Source organism: Gopherus flavomarginatus, chromosome 5 (genome assembly GCF_025201925.1).
Source record: "Gopherus flavomarginatus isolate rGopFla2 chromosome 5, rGopFla2.mat.asm, whole genome shotgun sequence".
NCBI lineage: Eukaryota > Metazoa > Chordata > Testudines > Testudinidae > Gopherus > Gopherus flavomarginatus.
In genome coordinates, this window is record NC_066621.1 from 62,516,258 (window position 1) to 62,532,567 (window position 16,310).

Genomic DNA, 16,310 nt, shown 5'->3' on the forward strand with positions numbered 1-16,310 from the left:
CAAAGGGATTCTCCCTTCTCCTTTCTTCCTCCCAGATCTTTCCCGCCCTGGGTACACTAGGAGATCACCGTGATTCAAACTCCTTGAATCACAACACAGAAATCAGGTGGGTTCCCCCTCCTCCCCTTCCTTCTCCTTCCCTGTTAAGTACAGACTCAATTCCCTTGAGCCTCAACAAGGGGGAAAACCAGACAGGTCTTAAAGCAAAACTTTTAATACAAAAAGAAAAAAGGTAAAAGTTATTTCTGTAATTTAGATGGTAAAAGTTACAGGGTCTGTCAGCTTATAGAAATTGGAGAAAAAGCCTCCTCCAGCAGAAATGCAATTTAAAACTACTTCCAGCCAAATACACATTTGCAAATAAAGAAAAACAAATAAAAAGACTATACCGCCTTTCTACCTTTGTACTTACAAAATTGAAATAGAAGATTAGAGAGCCTGTAGGTACGTGTGGTCACTCTCAGAGCCCAGAGAGAACAAAGCAAAACCCAAAAAATACAAACAAAGGCTTCCCTCCACCGAGATTTGAAAGTATCTTGTCTCCTGATTGGTCCCCTGGTCAGGTGTTTGGTTCTTGCATCTGAAGAAGTGGGTATTCACCCACGAAAGCTCATGCTCCAAAACGTCTGTTAGTCTATAAGGTGCCACAGGATTCTTTGCTGCTTTTACGGTTCCCTGTTTGTTAACCCTTTACAGGTAAGAGAGACGTTAACCCTTAACTATCTGTTTATGACAGGGTCCTTTGAAAATCAATGTCCTGCTTTGGACTATAACCTAATAGAATCACCGTGGGTTACCTTAAATGTTACTATATTCCTTCAAAAAATTCTATCATCTAAGAATATTCCCACCATATGTGCAGAAAGGTTCTTATTTCTACATCCTCTCCAGCATTTGGCTTTAAAAAAACAACCACCAAACAGCACAAAAAGGTAACCACAGTTTGTTTTTTTTAAATCCATACTCCATCATTTAAATATTTCCCAGAAAGTTGGAGCTCTCTTCTGCACTTACCTCCTCAGCAGTTCCTATTTGAAGAAGCTTCTCTGAGTAGGAGGATGGAGAGAGGAAATGTGCCAACATATTGTGGCAGAAATGTCAAAAGGCCAGTAAATACAAGTTGAAAAGTCGTGGCACTGGGCATGCCACAGAATCAAATGAGCAATGTCTGCTTAAAGGCCAAATTTTCAAAAGCATTACCTTTTACTTCACAGCTGTAAGTTGTCTGCACCCATAATTAAATTGCAAGCAAAAACTTGCAAGCAATTAGACTCAGTGTAATCAATTCTCACAATTTTATCTCGTAACTCATTCTTAAAGTCCCATCTCCTGGAATCAGGCATTTGCATGAGAACTTCACAGCTTTCATTTTTTTAAAAAGTAAGTTTCTATCCCTCATTGCAGAGAAAAAAAAATCTCAAAAATGTGAAAGAAGCGCATGCTAAATAGTCACAAACCAGGAGGAAGGTAAAAATAATCCAAATATTTATTATTTCAAAAATCAACTATAAGACTATACCATAGTCTTGATTTTTTGGGCATGACTCATGGTTTTTGAATGTTTAAGGTTAGCAATACTGCAGATTTGTATCTGCAGTTTATTTGGGGGAGGGCTGTGGGCACAAAATGTGAGTGCATGTACTCTCTACAAAGACCTGCATGACTCTAGAATTCAGTTCTTCCCATAGGCTGGATGTGTTATAGACATGGTGCTGTGAGGCCCCACTTTTCCCCCTTGAGGCTTGATCCAAAGTCCAATAACGTCAATGGAAAAAACTCCCCATAATTTCAATGGGCTTTGAGATGTTAGGATGCAATTATTATTTTGTTATGGCAGTTATTTTATGGGTTTAAGTTGTGGGGCAGTTGATCACTGAGATGAAGAGTTCACTGTATTGACTGTAAATTTTGCTGTTGCGTAAGGACCGCTAATGAGTAGGATGGATGATCTTTTTTTTTTTAAATCAAAAATCTATGAATTGCATTTGCAAATAGGGAGGCTGCGTCTCAGCATTCCATAGACTTCCTTCCAAGTATTAACTTCAGCTTTTGTGAAACAATATTCCTAATTTTCCATATTTAGGAGAGAATGAAAATATATTTAAAAGTGTTTAGACTAATGTGATCAGCAAGTTTGAGTTTGTTTTAATATTATCAAAGCAGAAGGGCTACCAGGAGATCATGTCTTTTCTCTTATGAGTCTCCAAACACTCTTATACCAACTTAACAGCATTTCAATAAACCAACAAATGTGTTTCCTAGAATATATTCTCTTCCCTTCTGCCTCAAAACAGAACAAAGAATCATAGCAAATTTTATCATCTGCCCTTTTCAGCTACCTTATGGTACCTCACCACCACAATAAAAAAATAAAAATTAAAAAATTAAAAAAAAACACCCCAGATAAGCTGCTTGTTTTATTACCAAAAACTGAACAACGGGATGTCACCTCTTTGGATAAAAGAAATTTGGTTACAAAAGAGCATCTATTATCTCTAAAATCTATTATTTAGAAGGCAATCCAGGTCATAGAGCCAATTTTCAAAAGTTTTCATTTAACACTACTTGAAGAATATAGGGCTTACACACATTTTATAAGTCTGTTTTTTTGGTTTACTATTGCTTGATATACCTAGATAAACAGAGACATTAATTAGAAAGAAGAACTGGCAACAAAACAAAAGGCAACAGATACAGACACTTCTGAGTATTCGGAAATATAACATGGGAGTTATTCAAATGAATTAGGGCAAACTTTTCAGAGAATTCATTGAGTCTACTCAGTGCAAATAAGGAGTGCAGACCTGAGCTGTAAAAATGACCGAGACAGATGTGTTTAAAAACAAACAAACAAACAAACATCTTTTCTTCACTGATGCCCTTCAGTTTGAAAAAGGGAGCTGTTCTATGGTGAAACATGTTCTAATGCTGCTGAGTGAATACTAAAAGCGCAGATACTGTCTGGGCAGAGAAGTGGCTAAAAATGACACTTCATTGTTCAAAATATCTGGTCCTATAATTGAGAAGTTGAATCAGATCTTCAAGTGGAATGAAGACATGCATGTTCATCTGGCGCATAATCTCAGGACAGCTGTGGGTTTTGGTGGCCAAATTTCATTCCTGCTCCAACAGGACAGGGGAGCAAGTCCAGCTCTCCTGATGAGCACTTAATCGTAGACTCTTAAGGACAAAAATGACTAAGTATTAGCAAAACAATTCTCACGATGTGATTGGCTTTTTACCAGGGTTTAATGATCTACAAATACCTTCTACATGGAAGGTGACAGACATGATGTGATGTACATGAATGTCTTACATTCGAAGTAAGTGTTATGGATGAAAAAGGACCTAAGAGAGCATCCAGTCAATCTCCCTGCCAGTGCAAAAGTGTCCCCTAATAACTCATTTTCTAGAGTTTGTCCATGCTAGATTTCAAGGATCTAAGCAATGGGACTTCTACCCCTTGCCTTAGGAAATTATTCCTCAATCTAACAGATCTCACTGACAGGCTATTTTTCCTACTATGTAGCCTAAATTTTTTCCTTAATTTTATTCCATTACTCCTACAATAGTTCTGTCCCCTTGTATCACCCCAAGTAACTCATATTCCTCTCTGATGTTTACAGCTTTCAAATACTTGTAGACTTATGGTCCTCCATTAAGCGTTCCTTGACCAAGGTATAGAATTTCCCTCTTTTAATCGTTACTTAAAAAGACAATCCCTCCAAGCCACTGTTCATTTTTGTTGCTCTGTTAGCTTTCCTTCTGGTCCAGCAATACCTACCTACAGCAGGCAGGCACACATACAATATAATGGGCAAAACACACACACACAACAAATCAATCCCAGCAAACATCTAAGTAGTTTTGTTTCACTAATAGCAACAGTAATGATCTTGGTGCAGGATGTACCATAGTGATTAGTGACCTGAAAAATGTCGTCTCCTAGTCTATCACTAATCCCAAGGAAATGCCTTGCACCTTCTCCATGACTGAATCAAGGCCTGCTGCCCTGGAGCTCAGTGAGAACTGTACTATGCCCTACAAAATTGTTTTAGCCACAATATTAGTGATGATGACTGCACAGCTAAAACAAGACATTAAAGAGAAGTCCCTAGTGTGGCTAAGCACTGCACTGGGACTTGTTACACACCAGATTTTCCTCCAGTATTGGCTTAATGGATGACTTTGGCAAATCACCTCACCTCTCTGTCTCAGTTTTCCCTCATCTCTAAAATGGGGATAATACTTGCCTGCTTTGTAAAGCATTTTAGGATCTATGGATGAAAAGAGCTAGGCATTTTTATTCTGTCCATCTTTACTGATTTTCCAAATAGAAGTTAAAAAAATGTGTTCCACTTTTTAAAAGGAGGTGGGGGAATAATACCTGAATTGTGCATTCTACTATGAAAGAGGTTAAAATATCCATTGCTGCTTGTGAGCTATTGTTGAGTGCATAATGGCCAATGTTTGCCTGCACAGTCACTGGATTGCCAGCACTATATCTACCTCATTATTGTACAGAGCTTTTTATAGATTCCATCCTCCTCCAGTATAACACAGGCCATAGAACTTCCCCAAAATAACTCCTAGAACATATCTTTTAGAAAAACATCTAATCTGGATTTTAAAATTGTCAATGATGGAGAATCTAGCATGACTCTTGGTAAATTGTTCCACCGGTTAACTACTCTCACTGTTAAAAAATGTATACCTCATTTCTAGTCTGAACTTGTCTAGCTTCAGGTTCCAGCCACCGGACTGTGCTATCTTTCTCTGCTAGATTGAAAAGTCCATTATTAAATACTTGTTTACCATGTAGACATTTTTAGACTATAATCAAATCACCCTTTAACCTTCTCTTTGTTAAACTAAAAATAGATAGAGTTCTTTTATTCTATTACTATAAGGGATGTTTTCTAATCCTTTAATCATTCTTGTGGCTCTTCTCTGAACCCTCTCCAATTTATCAACCTCCTTCTTGATTGGAGGCACCAGAATTGACATAGTATATTTAGAGCAGCGGTTCTCAAACTTTTGTACTGGTGACCCCTTTCACATAGAAAGCCTCTGAGTGCAACCTCCCCCATCCCTATAAATTAAAAACACTTAAATATATTTAACACCATTATAAATGCTGAAGGCAAAGCGGGGTTTGGGGTGGAGGCTGACAGCTCATGACCCCGAGGGGTCCCGACCCCCAGTTTGAGAACCCTGATTTAGAGTTGGAGAGACTGCATATAAAACGTATCTAAATTAAGATATTTACAGTAACATTTTGTATACATGTAGACCTACAGCATCAAGTATTTATGGTGTTGCATAAGTAACAATAACCCCAATATCTCCTTTGTCAAAATATATAGTTAAAAAAATTGCAAGAAAATGTAACATACAAAGTGTTAGACAACTTCATTGTAGTTATTACTATCCTTACCCAACTGTAAGAAAATTTCAAAATATGAGCTGGAATAAAGAAAATTTGGCTATTCTGATAATAAAAACAAATTGTCTGAAAACAATTTTGAAAACCTTAAGACACTACTGTACCACCACTTATGTTTCCTTTCTATATGCCATATGGTGACTGTAAAAAGCTTCTTCTCTGAGAGAGACTTAATTGGGGGAAGGAGTCATTAACATGGGGAAAAAATATATCTTTGAAGTTTTCAGTTTTGGGGTTTTAAAATATATTACACTACAAATAGTTCTTCTTTTAAACCCAGATACTTTAAACAAATGTCTAGCAAACTATGTACTAGGAAAAGCAAACAAAAGAAGTTCAGTCTATGGTGTGAACTTGCTGGGGAAAATTTAGTAGTAGTTCCAAGAAATACTCCATATCGACACATGTCCTTATTAGCAGGAATGCTGCATGATGTACAATCTGGCTGTCATTCTACTTTGGTACACAGCTTGCCAGGAAGTTAGATTACAAAATTAGTTTCATTCCCAAGTACTATACTGCACATAAGAGATACACATTAACCCCTTCACTGCTATAAGTAGATAACTGTGTTCCACATTTTCTTTTAAGCAAATCTACCTGGTACCCAGATAATACAGTGTTTAAAGCCTTAAATCAGTGGGGTTGGATCTGGCCCTACTCTAGACAGACACTATTCAGCATTAGAATATTATGCCTCTTCTGTCTACCAGCAGACAAGCGGTAGTCACTTAAGATCTGCAAGTGAGTGGTTCCCTTAGTATAAAGGGTCCATAAACATAAGCCATTTCAAGAATTCCCATGTTCCTTGCACCCACACTCAGTTTCTCCCTCTGCCAACTTTCAATCACTGCAGGCACCTTCCTCCTCTTTCCCCCAGTTGCTTCTTTCTAGTCTCCTTCTTACCCTAGAGATGTCAGAGCTTGGGCCTTCTCTGCTGCCTTGATCCCTTCAGTGTTATCTTCAGCCTCACTTCATTAACCCATTACAATTTTCACCCTGACTTATTTCCTCATACAATTGTCAGCATCACTGCTCTCCCAGCCCCATGGTATTCAGCCTTGTTTTCCCTCCGTCCCCTCGGCCATACCACCGCCTCCAAGAAGCCTGGCTTATCCTCACTGCTGCAACTTCAGCTACTTCAAGCTGGTGCTTTATCGTGCTCCAGAACTGCAAATTGGTTGCTGCAAGTATGGCACTTTGTTATATCTCCCTTAGCAGTACATCAAGAACCAGTGGGGTGATCTTCCAGTGTGGAATGAAGAATAGACTTCTAAGCCAGAGACCCAGGGAACTGTTGTTTGTCTGCAAGCAGCTGTAGCACTGGTTAAAAAAAGGGTTCTCCTCATGAAGGATGGCAGAAAAGAAACTAATTACTGATAGCAAAGCAATAGCAATGCACTGTTATTCCAGTCCATAGTGCCCCATGCCAGCATGCCTCAATGTGTCCCTGGTGATTGCCTCTGGAGTTTAAACTGATTCCAGTTCTGAGGGTGATCTATGCAATGTAAACACCCCCTCCTAGGGACTGGACTGAGACAACCAATTCGTTTTGGCTAGGATACCAAAGAGCTGCCAGGCAAAAGTTATTTTCCAAACATATGAACACAGACCAGACCAAAGGTTCCAAACTACAAATAGAAGGTACTTTATACAGTTATCAGTGTCCTGGATAAATTGTAAATATTCATGCAAGATAAACTTATTACTGTTTCAATAATTAATATTTTATTATATTTGCTAGCAGCAAGACTTCTCAAACATACATGGCTATTGAGAAATCCCCTTTCATCTCCATTTTAATAAAGTTAGTGGAGAAATTTTCATGCTGATGCTAACAGAACAAGTTTAATTAGAGTTCAGTAATAGGATAAAGGGCAGTAAACCACAAAGGAGTATTATTATTCCACACAGGCTCCCTGAGCAGGACTGACCCAGCAGCTTGTTCCAAGAAAGAAGCAAAATAAACGTGAAAGATGTGATAACATAAGAAAGGCGCCAGGAGGGGCGAAAAGAGACAAATCACAGCAATATCAGAAGCCAGAAAGCTGTTGTAACCTAAGCACAGTAAGTGGAAGATTTATGAAAAGCAAGGTAAATTTTAGCTCTGCAATCATTTCAGTGTTTGACTATCATTGGTATTCTTTGATTTCCTGACAAAGTACTTCTCTGATCTAAAACTTCAAATTCTCAACAAAGTTAAATTTTGGAACCATGTGATAAATTACATATTTTGCACCACTGACAGTCTCACCTGCATGCTATCCATTAAATCCAATAGGATGCCTGATGGTAGTAAAAATAAACATGTGCATAAATGCTTGAATGAATAAGGCCTGATTGCTCTCTACCAGATTTATTCCTTACTTTTCACCCCACTGACCAGCTTCAAACAACTATCTTCTTAAAAAATAAAGCCACAAAATTATCTCTTTCCCCAAAATATGGAAATTCCATTTTCCCAATCTCTGATATTACACTAGCTTGAAGTACAGAATGAGCAATATTCTGCATCACTGCCTGAAAAAACCTAGTTTTGTTTGTTTGGTTTTTATATTTAACTATTAAATTTCTCTGGGCATCTCTGAACAAGAGATTTGAAAAATAGAAGATGGCTATAAATAGTACCAATAACTTTTTCTAAAACTTTCTAAAGATGTTTTCTGTAAAATATGAGGCACAGACAGAACACCTGGAGTAGAGTGACACCAAGGAAATATTAGCTCTCATTGGAATGATCTGCATAATCAGAATGTGGCAATACCCCCATCTCAGCTCATACCAACAAAACCTTTATACCCACCATCATGCCAACCCACAAGATCAGAATTCTTCTTCCACATTATGCTACACTTCAAACCTTGTGGTGCTAAGTACCAGAAGGTTGTGAGGAACAGAAGATACTGGAGTTCAGGAAGTGGACTATAATTTAATTTCCTTAGCCATTGGCCTGCCTGATAGCGTTGCTCTGATATCTGGCTGAATGACATCATGCAGCAGCCAAAGAACACAGTGAAGAAACCACCTACTCTGATGCTCTCTGTACCCCCCAGATGGCTGAACTTCAGCAGTGAAGAACGCATACGTCAGATTCTTTTGTGTAGTAATTAGTCATGAAAGAGGTGCCGGGGCTGAAGCAACTTTTTTTACATTCATAACTGATGCAGCAAGCCCAGAGGTGCCAGGGCTATCAACTGCCAAGACTCAGCCCTGGCACAAGTTAAGCACTGCTTTTGGGCTCTCTCAAGCAAAACTCCCATAAGACTTCAGTATGAGTTTGCATGAATGAAGATAGCAAGTTAGTTTGTAAGGTTCTCTGGGATCCTTCAGTAAGAAGGGAACTATACCAAAAAAGTGTCAGCCTGACACTGGCAACTCCTGGTAGTTAAAAAGTGTTTTGAAATATTACTTTGCGTGTAAATCAAGTGGTTTGTTTTTAATATTTAAAAGTTCTGCTGGGCTGAGCTGTAAACGGAACTGCTTTATTCTAGATGATAAACAAAAACATTGACTTTAATTTTAAAAGAAAAAAAGGGTAGTCTTCACTCACATGATTCCTCTTGCTTTCTCCATCTTTTATAGATGTAATAAAAGTCTCAGAATAGATTGTTGATCCAGTTTTGTTATCTGTAACCTAATATGGCAAAACAGGAACAATAAATTAGATGAATATGAATGCAATTTTAGTCCTCTGTTACTGTTTAGTACAGTATTACTCTAACATTAATCCTATTTATTTTCATTTCCTGCCCTGCAATAGTGACTGAAGCTGGTAAAAGTGGATAATGAATCCCACTATTCTTTTTCAGAATGTCATAGTAAAGAAGCTATCAATCAAGTATTGAGCAGCAATCACTTTTACATTCCACAGTAAGTATCACATCTGTATTCCATATTCTCCAGGCATTACTATGCAGTGTGAAAAGTCACTACAGCAATGGAACAAACCAAACCATTTTGCCACATTAACCATTTTCCACTTCCCCACCTAACTGCTAATTCTAGAAGCAAATCATATACAAGACGTTCATGAATTCAACTCTAGATTTTCTAAAATTTTTCAGCATTTGACAAGCTCTTACTCTGCAAGGCCAGCACAAGCAAGGGTAAATAGTTATATGCATTGTTTCATACCTTGTCAATTTCCTGGTGGGTATGAATGGTTTTATTACCAATTTTGGTGTCTGTGTTGGATTCATTATGGTAGCTGGGAGGTAAGTTTTCAAAGTCAACTTCTGATGGGTTTTTTGCCCCTTCTTCCTCAGCCTCCATCTAACAAATGCAATAAACTAGTGAGCAAGACATTCATCATCAGTGATTTGTAACCTTTGGCAAAAAACAATAAAACAGAGCAAGGAACACTATGTCCTACCCTAAACAGTGTCACATTGTCACATTTATTAGTACTGATTTCTATTGTACGAAAAGGCTTCCTCAGCTCTCTCAAAAATGAGCATGCCAGCTTTTTTAATGCAACAGACTGCCCTGTCATGATACTGGAGCACCAAACTCTATTTAAAGTAAGAGAACAAGGCAGCCTTTCTATGGAATTGAATGTCAGGAGGGTAAGTGAGCACTGCAGAACTTCTTAATATCCACCGTGTGCTGAAACTGAGTTAACATTTAATCAGTAGCCAGCCTATCTACTTTTTCCTGATAAACACTACTCTTGAGATAGATTGTCACACCTGAGGAAGAGCAGGGAAAGGTTCTGTAAGGACAAAGAGTATCATCCAAAGTCACTGAAGTCAAGAGAAGGTCTTTCATTGGCTTTGGATCAGGACCTGCATGCTCAATCTTGCACTTCTTATCAACATGCAAAATTCCCATTGTATTGGGAGTGCAATCACAGCCTTAATTCTGCCCCATGCATTCCCAGTGCTATGATCACACTGGGAAGGAGATGATGAGATCGCTCTTTGAATTAAAGAGTAAAACAGGAATGGAATTTTAAAGTGCACAAAACCAGGAAAGAAATCTTTGTGAACAAGAGGAATTCCTGGGAACATTAACGGAGTTCCAAATAAACTAGTTATTTACTTGAGACCTCTATATTAGGTCTAAAATACTGTAAAGTTCACCAGGTTGATCTTTAACATTTTTCCCAGGGGCACATGTCCCACTAGTGATGGGTTTTCTGTCTGTCTTTTTCCTAACCGTTTTTGCTGTGGACATTTTTAAAAGTGTGTAATATTTACAATACCTCATACCTCAGTTCTCTGTACCCATCATTATGTTAATTTAAAATTAATAAGGATGGGGTTAAATTTATCATAGTTGGACCATAGCCAATCTTTCTTTATTAAGCACTGACAAAGTACATTTGGCATTGTACAATAAAGACATGGTATCTACTCCATTGGGGCTTACAATCTAAATTAAACACACAATAGAGGATAGATGTACAATACAGCAGTTATGCAGATGAAGATCAAAAGTTCAGATGTAGTGATTTTAATTAAATATTTTTAAAGATTTATTTCTCAGGTGGTTTATCACAGAAAGGCTTCTTGGAATAATTGATTTTATTTGAGAAGGGATTTAAAGAGCAAAGGGTTGGTTTGAGGCACAGTATAAAAAGGAAGATTTGTAAGGGGCAATATAGAAAAAGGCTCCTTGCAGAGAATGGGGAAGAATGTAGAGGATGTTTTTGTGGATAATACACTGAACTAGGATTCAGAGGTTCAGTTTCTGGCTTAGTGATGTTTCTTTTCCTGTGTGATCTTGGGCAAGTCACTTAGTCTCTTTGCATCTCAGTTCCCCATCTGTCAAATGACAGCAACATGCTCTTTCTCCCACTCTGTCTAGTTTATTTATACTATAAGCACTTCAGGGCAGGGACTCCCTCCTTCTACATTTTTGTACAGTTCCTAGCAAAATAGGGGACTGATTTCAATTGAAGCCCCAAAATGCTACTGTAATACATATAATAGATAGGAAGAGGGCCTGTGTTAGTGAAGGGCACTAGGAGGAAACAATATCAAAGATAAGCAGAAGTGTGGGTATGCACACAACTGGAAGTGAGGGTGAGAAATGTGAATACGAGTGGAATGTCCAAATGGTGGAAAAGGAAGATTCTTTCTACAGCAGCGGCAGCACTTTGGCTCTCTCTGTTTATATGATGTGCTCATCACCACAGTATCTGAGTGGCTTCCCTCCCCCACTATACCTCATGTTGTGGATAGATTGGAGGAGAGCAAGGCAAGAGAATAGAAAGGAGATGACTGAAGCACGAACAAGGGTTATAATCGAAAGGTGAAGAACATTTTTAAGAGATTATATAGAGAAAAAATGGAAGGAAAAAATAAGTTGAGCAGGGAGAGCGTTTATAGGATAGGGGTAGGGCACAGAGTGAAAGGTGTGAAAATTCTGCTGCATGGCATCAATTTTAACCTAGACGAAACTAGTGGTATCCTGCTAGGAGCAAAAGGAGGGGGGGAGGAGGGTGTCAGGAGACAGATAGATAACAGTCAGCAAGGTTGAAAGTGCAGGAGCTGATCTAAAGGATCAGTGCTGTGTTGCCAGGAAAATGATCACATTCAAGGAAGTAAGAACAAATGTGTAGAGAAGGAAGGCTCCATGGTGCCTGGATTTCAGGCACTCAGTAGCATGGAAACAGGAGCAGAGGAAGCAGATATAAAGGGTAAGTAGAACTGAAGATTGAAAGAGTGGAGCAAGTTTAGTGGGAAGAAGGCACCTGATAGCTGCACAGATGTCCAATATTAACAGACAAGTCACAAACACAACATTTTAAAATGTTAGTTACTGGGCAATTTTGGACCTTTTTTAAAAAGTCCACTCCAAAATTTTTGACCACAAGTGCCTAAAATAATTGAGAACCATGCATGCTAAACTCCTTTGGAAATCTGACATGTTTCTTTATGTGTGTTTAAATCTTGAATTCGGTGCCTAAAGATTTAAAATGTGGGCCCTCATTCACAAAATGATGCAATGACCTAACAAAGTTAATCTAGTTATAGAATATCATGAACCATTTGAAATTTTCTCCTCCTGTTACAACATAGAGTTGAGCTTTTCAAAAAACTGTTTGTTCCCAGATTGAGAACAAATTTTAATCTAGAACAAAATTTTATAGTGCTGTTAACCACTGAAAACAACTACTACTAATGGAAATACTGACACATCCTTAAGGATAGTTCCGTCTGAAGCACAGGACAAGGCTGTTTTCCATAGAATAAGAATTTGCACATTATTAAGAGAGGTTTTTATGTGGATTTTAATGGAGCTGGATGCAGACAGCAAGGGTATAATGTAATAAATGAGTAAACCAAATCTGTCTTCCATCTTAGGGCTCATTCTGTTCTACTGCAGTACAGAAGCGTGAGTTTACTCGTACATCAAGGATGGAATAGGCACACAGCTCCCTTATTTTCATCTGCAAAAAGACAACATCTCTGAGGGGAATCTGCTCCAAAGTTACTACATTTGTAGGCAGCATCTTTAAGCTTCTGAGAGAGCTTTCAGGTGCAAACGCCCGCAGCGGAAGCCCTGTGACAAAAGCATGCTGATAGGAAGCCAAAGTAGAGCTACACACAGAGGCAGTTTGGGGGCACAGGGCTTCCCCATAGCGGACCCTGTGCCTCTGGCCAACAGCCTGTGGGAATCTGCAGGACATGGGAGAGAAGCTGCATGCCAGTGGAAAAATTTGGAGTAAGCTATGAGGAAACAGCTCCTGAGCACAAGTTACTTGAACTTTTAGTTCATTCTGTGTGACTGAAAGTGCAACTAAGACAGGCTGTATTATCTCTGCCATTCAGGGAAACTGACAGCTTGATGCAGCTGAAACATATGAAATATTAAGAAATAATTTCCACAGACTTATGATGCAACCATCTAAACAAAAAATATACTGCATTCCATTTCTGTACTTTAGTTACAGTGCTCTATCAGTACCATGTCAACATTCTATAATGAAAATGCTGACAATCTTGCATTAAACATTTAGGGATTTGAAATTAGGCAGTAAAATTCACTATGGGCTGACTGAAGGGTCTCAGCTCAACTGTTAATACAGTCATTTAAAAAAATACATAGTTTTTGCTATTTTAAAATGGTAAATTTTGCCCTCATATTTTGTCCACTGCTCTCAGTAACTTTCTCCGAAGTTGCCTACAAATAGCCAAGGTTAGAATTTGGCCCTAAGAAAGGCTCCAGGGAGAAAGGAAAGAGGGAGTTAACTAGACAGTTTTAAGGTTTCAAAACTTCTTTAACAAAATGAATTTTGGATCCGAATTTAGGCCCTGCTCGCAAAAGTTGCTGAGTGGCTTCAACTGCAATTGACTTAATAATAGGAAATAAGCATTTGTAATAAAAAAAAATACCTAGGAAAGGGAAGTTTAAAAGAAAAATACCTTGTTTTCTGCACAGTCAATTCTCTATTGCTATAGGCCAGCAACAACTTAGGAGTGGTCAACCTGAGCAGGAGCCAGACTTTGCCAACAGATGTTGCCAAAGAGCCACAGTAATAAGTGAGCAGCCTCCCATCAGCTCCCCTCTTCACCCCCATGCTTCCCAGCGCCTCCCACCCATTGGCAGCCCCACCGACCAGTGCTTCCTCCTCCCTTCCTGAACCTCCCGATCAGCTGTTTCGTGGCATGCAGGAGGCTCTGCAGGGAGGAGCAAAGGCACTGCAGGCTCAGAGGAGGGGGCAGGAAGGAGTGGAGTGGAGTCAGGGCCTGTGGCAGAACCAGGAGTTGAGCAGTGAGCACCCCCCAGCACATAGGAAAGTTGGTGCCTGTAGCTCCAGCCCCAGAGTCAGTGCCTATACAAGGAGCCATATATTAACTTCTGAAGAGCCACAGGTTGGCCATCCTGGACTAGCCCCGGGAGCAAAGGGAACGATTTGTGAGGGGGGGGCTCTGAAACACAAGTGAAATAGTTGATGCCTCCAGTGGCTACCCAATACAATAACTAGAGCCCAAAAAGTTATTTTAAATGCCTTATTTTATTACAGCTAGGAGACACAGGCAAAACTCTCACTGACCCTTGAATGACACTTCTGTCCACAGAAGTGCAGAATCAAGCCCCAAATGCTCAACTTTAAGGGCTTGATGCAGCAAGTGAATGAGCATTTCCTAGGAAAGCACGTGCTGAATCTCTAGCCTCAAATGAGATTCAGGGAGATTGACAAGTAACATCTTTGAGGGGAATCAAAAACTTTTTGGAATTGTTAACAAAAACAGAGCAAGATAAAGCTAAGGGCCTAACGCAAACCCACTATTGCACCACACTACTGAAAGGCTTTCCAGCAGAAGAGATGTCTTCAGGGTTTTGAGGATAGGAATGCTAAAGCAAGAAAACAACCTTAAACCTTTTAGATATATTAGTTTCTGATTCTGCTGCTTTTACCTTTGATGAGCATCAGAAGGACTCTCAGATTCTGGGAGACGCTCTGATCCCAGGATGAAGAAATAAATTAATGTTTCCACAGAGTTAATGATTTGCTGCTACATGGGAAACTCCCTCTTCAAATACCAGAGAGGAGAAGGCAGCAAGGGGTGGGGAAATATTTCAAACAGCTCCAAAGGGCCACACCAACACACACATGCAATACACACACTGCATAGCCACACACACCCCACTTGCCTCCCCAAGCCTAAAGGCTCACACACAAAAGGCCTAGACAGCCACACAAACACACTAGGGTGACCAGACAGCAAGTGTGAAAAATCAGGCCGGGGGTGGGGGGTAATAGGAGCCTATATAAGAAAAAGACCCAAAAATTGGGACATCTAGTCACCTTAACACACACACACACCCTTCGGCCTAGGAACTATCCCAAGAAACGAGGGGAAGCCCCAGGCACTAAGCCTCTATCCCCTTCACAGGTGGGATGGGATCTAGGGGGCCGGGCGGGGGTCTCACCTCCTTGACCGCGTTCCGCAGCTTGTGCTGCGTGTCCTCCATCAGCTCCTCCACCTCGCGGAACATTTCGTTCAGACTGGCCTCCTCCCGAGGGAAACTCGGCTCCGGCTTCCCGGGCGGCAGCTGGGCGCCTCCATCCGCCGCCGGAGCCGCGCAAGCCGCCCCCAGCAGCAAGGGCAGGACCAGGAGCAGTAGCATCCTCAGCCCTGGGCGGTCGCCGAAGCCCAGCCGCAGCGGCCGCCTGGGAAGGAAGAAAGACAAACGCTGAGCAGCGGGCCCGAGGAGAGCCCGGCCGCCTGGCCACAGCGACGCCTCGCCCTGCCGCCGAGGCCGGGTCCCCTCCGCGCCCCTCCCCCGGCTCCCGTGCCTGCCCCCACCGCTCTGCATTGCCAGCGCCCCCGGAGACTCACGCTGTCTCCCAGCACAGACGCGCTCCCTGAGCCGTGGCCGCCGCCGCCTCCCTAGCAGCCCTGGCGAGCAGGGGAGATGCGCGCCGAGCTGTGAAGCCTCGAGCCAGCGGCGCTGCTCTGCTGCGCCCCTGGGGCTCCCAGCAGCCTCCCCCTCGGCCGCCTCCCTTGCTATTGGCTGCAGCGGAAGCCGGAGAAAGCGGGGGCTGAGCGCGGTGTGGGAGGGACCAGGTGCCCGCCTGCTCTGGGAGCAGAGTGTGGGGGGTGGGGGCTCGGTGCCAGCTTCCTTTACAAAGCCTGGCAAGCTCCCCAGCTCGTTCAGTGTGAATTGGGGGGCGGGGGGACACAGCTGAGGCGCCCCAGGCTTTGCCCAGCCCCGTCCCTCATTGGCAGCTTGATTGAAGCTCTTGCAGGGCCGCGTTTAGTGTACGGGAGGGACAGCCGCGCTACAGACCCCTCCTGAGAAGAGAGGTTGGCTGCAGACAGCCGTGGAGCGTTTAAATGTGCAAGCGCCATCCTTCTCCAAGCAGTGGCTCTTTGCATCAAAATGGAGCATATTATATTAGGGCCTA

General features: G+C 41.2%; 1 protein-coding gene across 1 annotated transcript in view; it reads right to left on the reverse strand.

The window, feature by feature from the left end:
• The window catches only part of DKK3 (dickkopf WNT signaling pathway inhibitor 3), a 67,117-nt gene extending 51,182 nt beyond the window's left edge, over positions 1–15,935 (reverse strand). The window contains exons 1-4 of the mRNA XM_050955151.1: positions 15,742–15,935; positions 15,332–15,572; positions 9,581–9,718; positions 8,997–9,080 (exon numbers count right to left, since the gene is read on the reverse strand). Coding sequence (XP_050811108.1) covers positions 8,997–9,080; positions 9,581–9,718; positions 15,332–15,529 — 420 coding nt within the window. The 5' untranslated portion in view covers positions 15,530–15,572; positions 15,742–15,935. The remainder of the gene's footprint in view (positions 1–8,996; positions 9,081–9,580; positions 9,719–15,331; positions 15,573–15,741) is intronic.
• Positions 15,936–16,310: the final 375 nt, after the last annotated feature.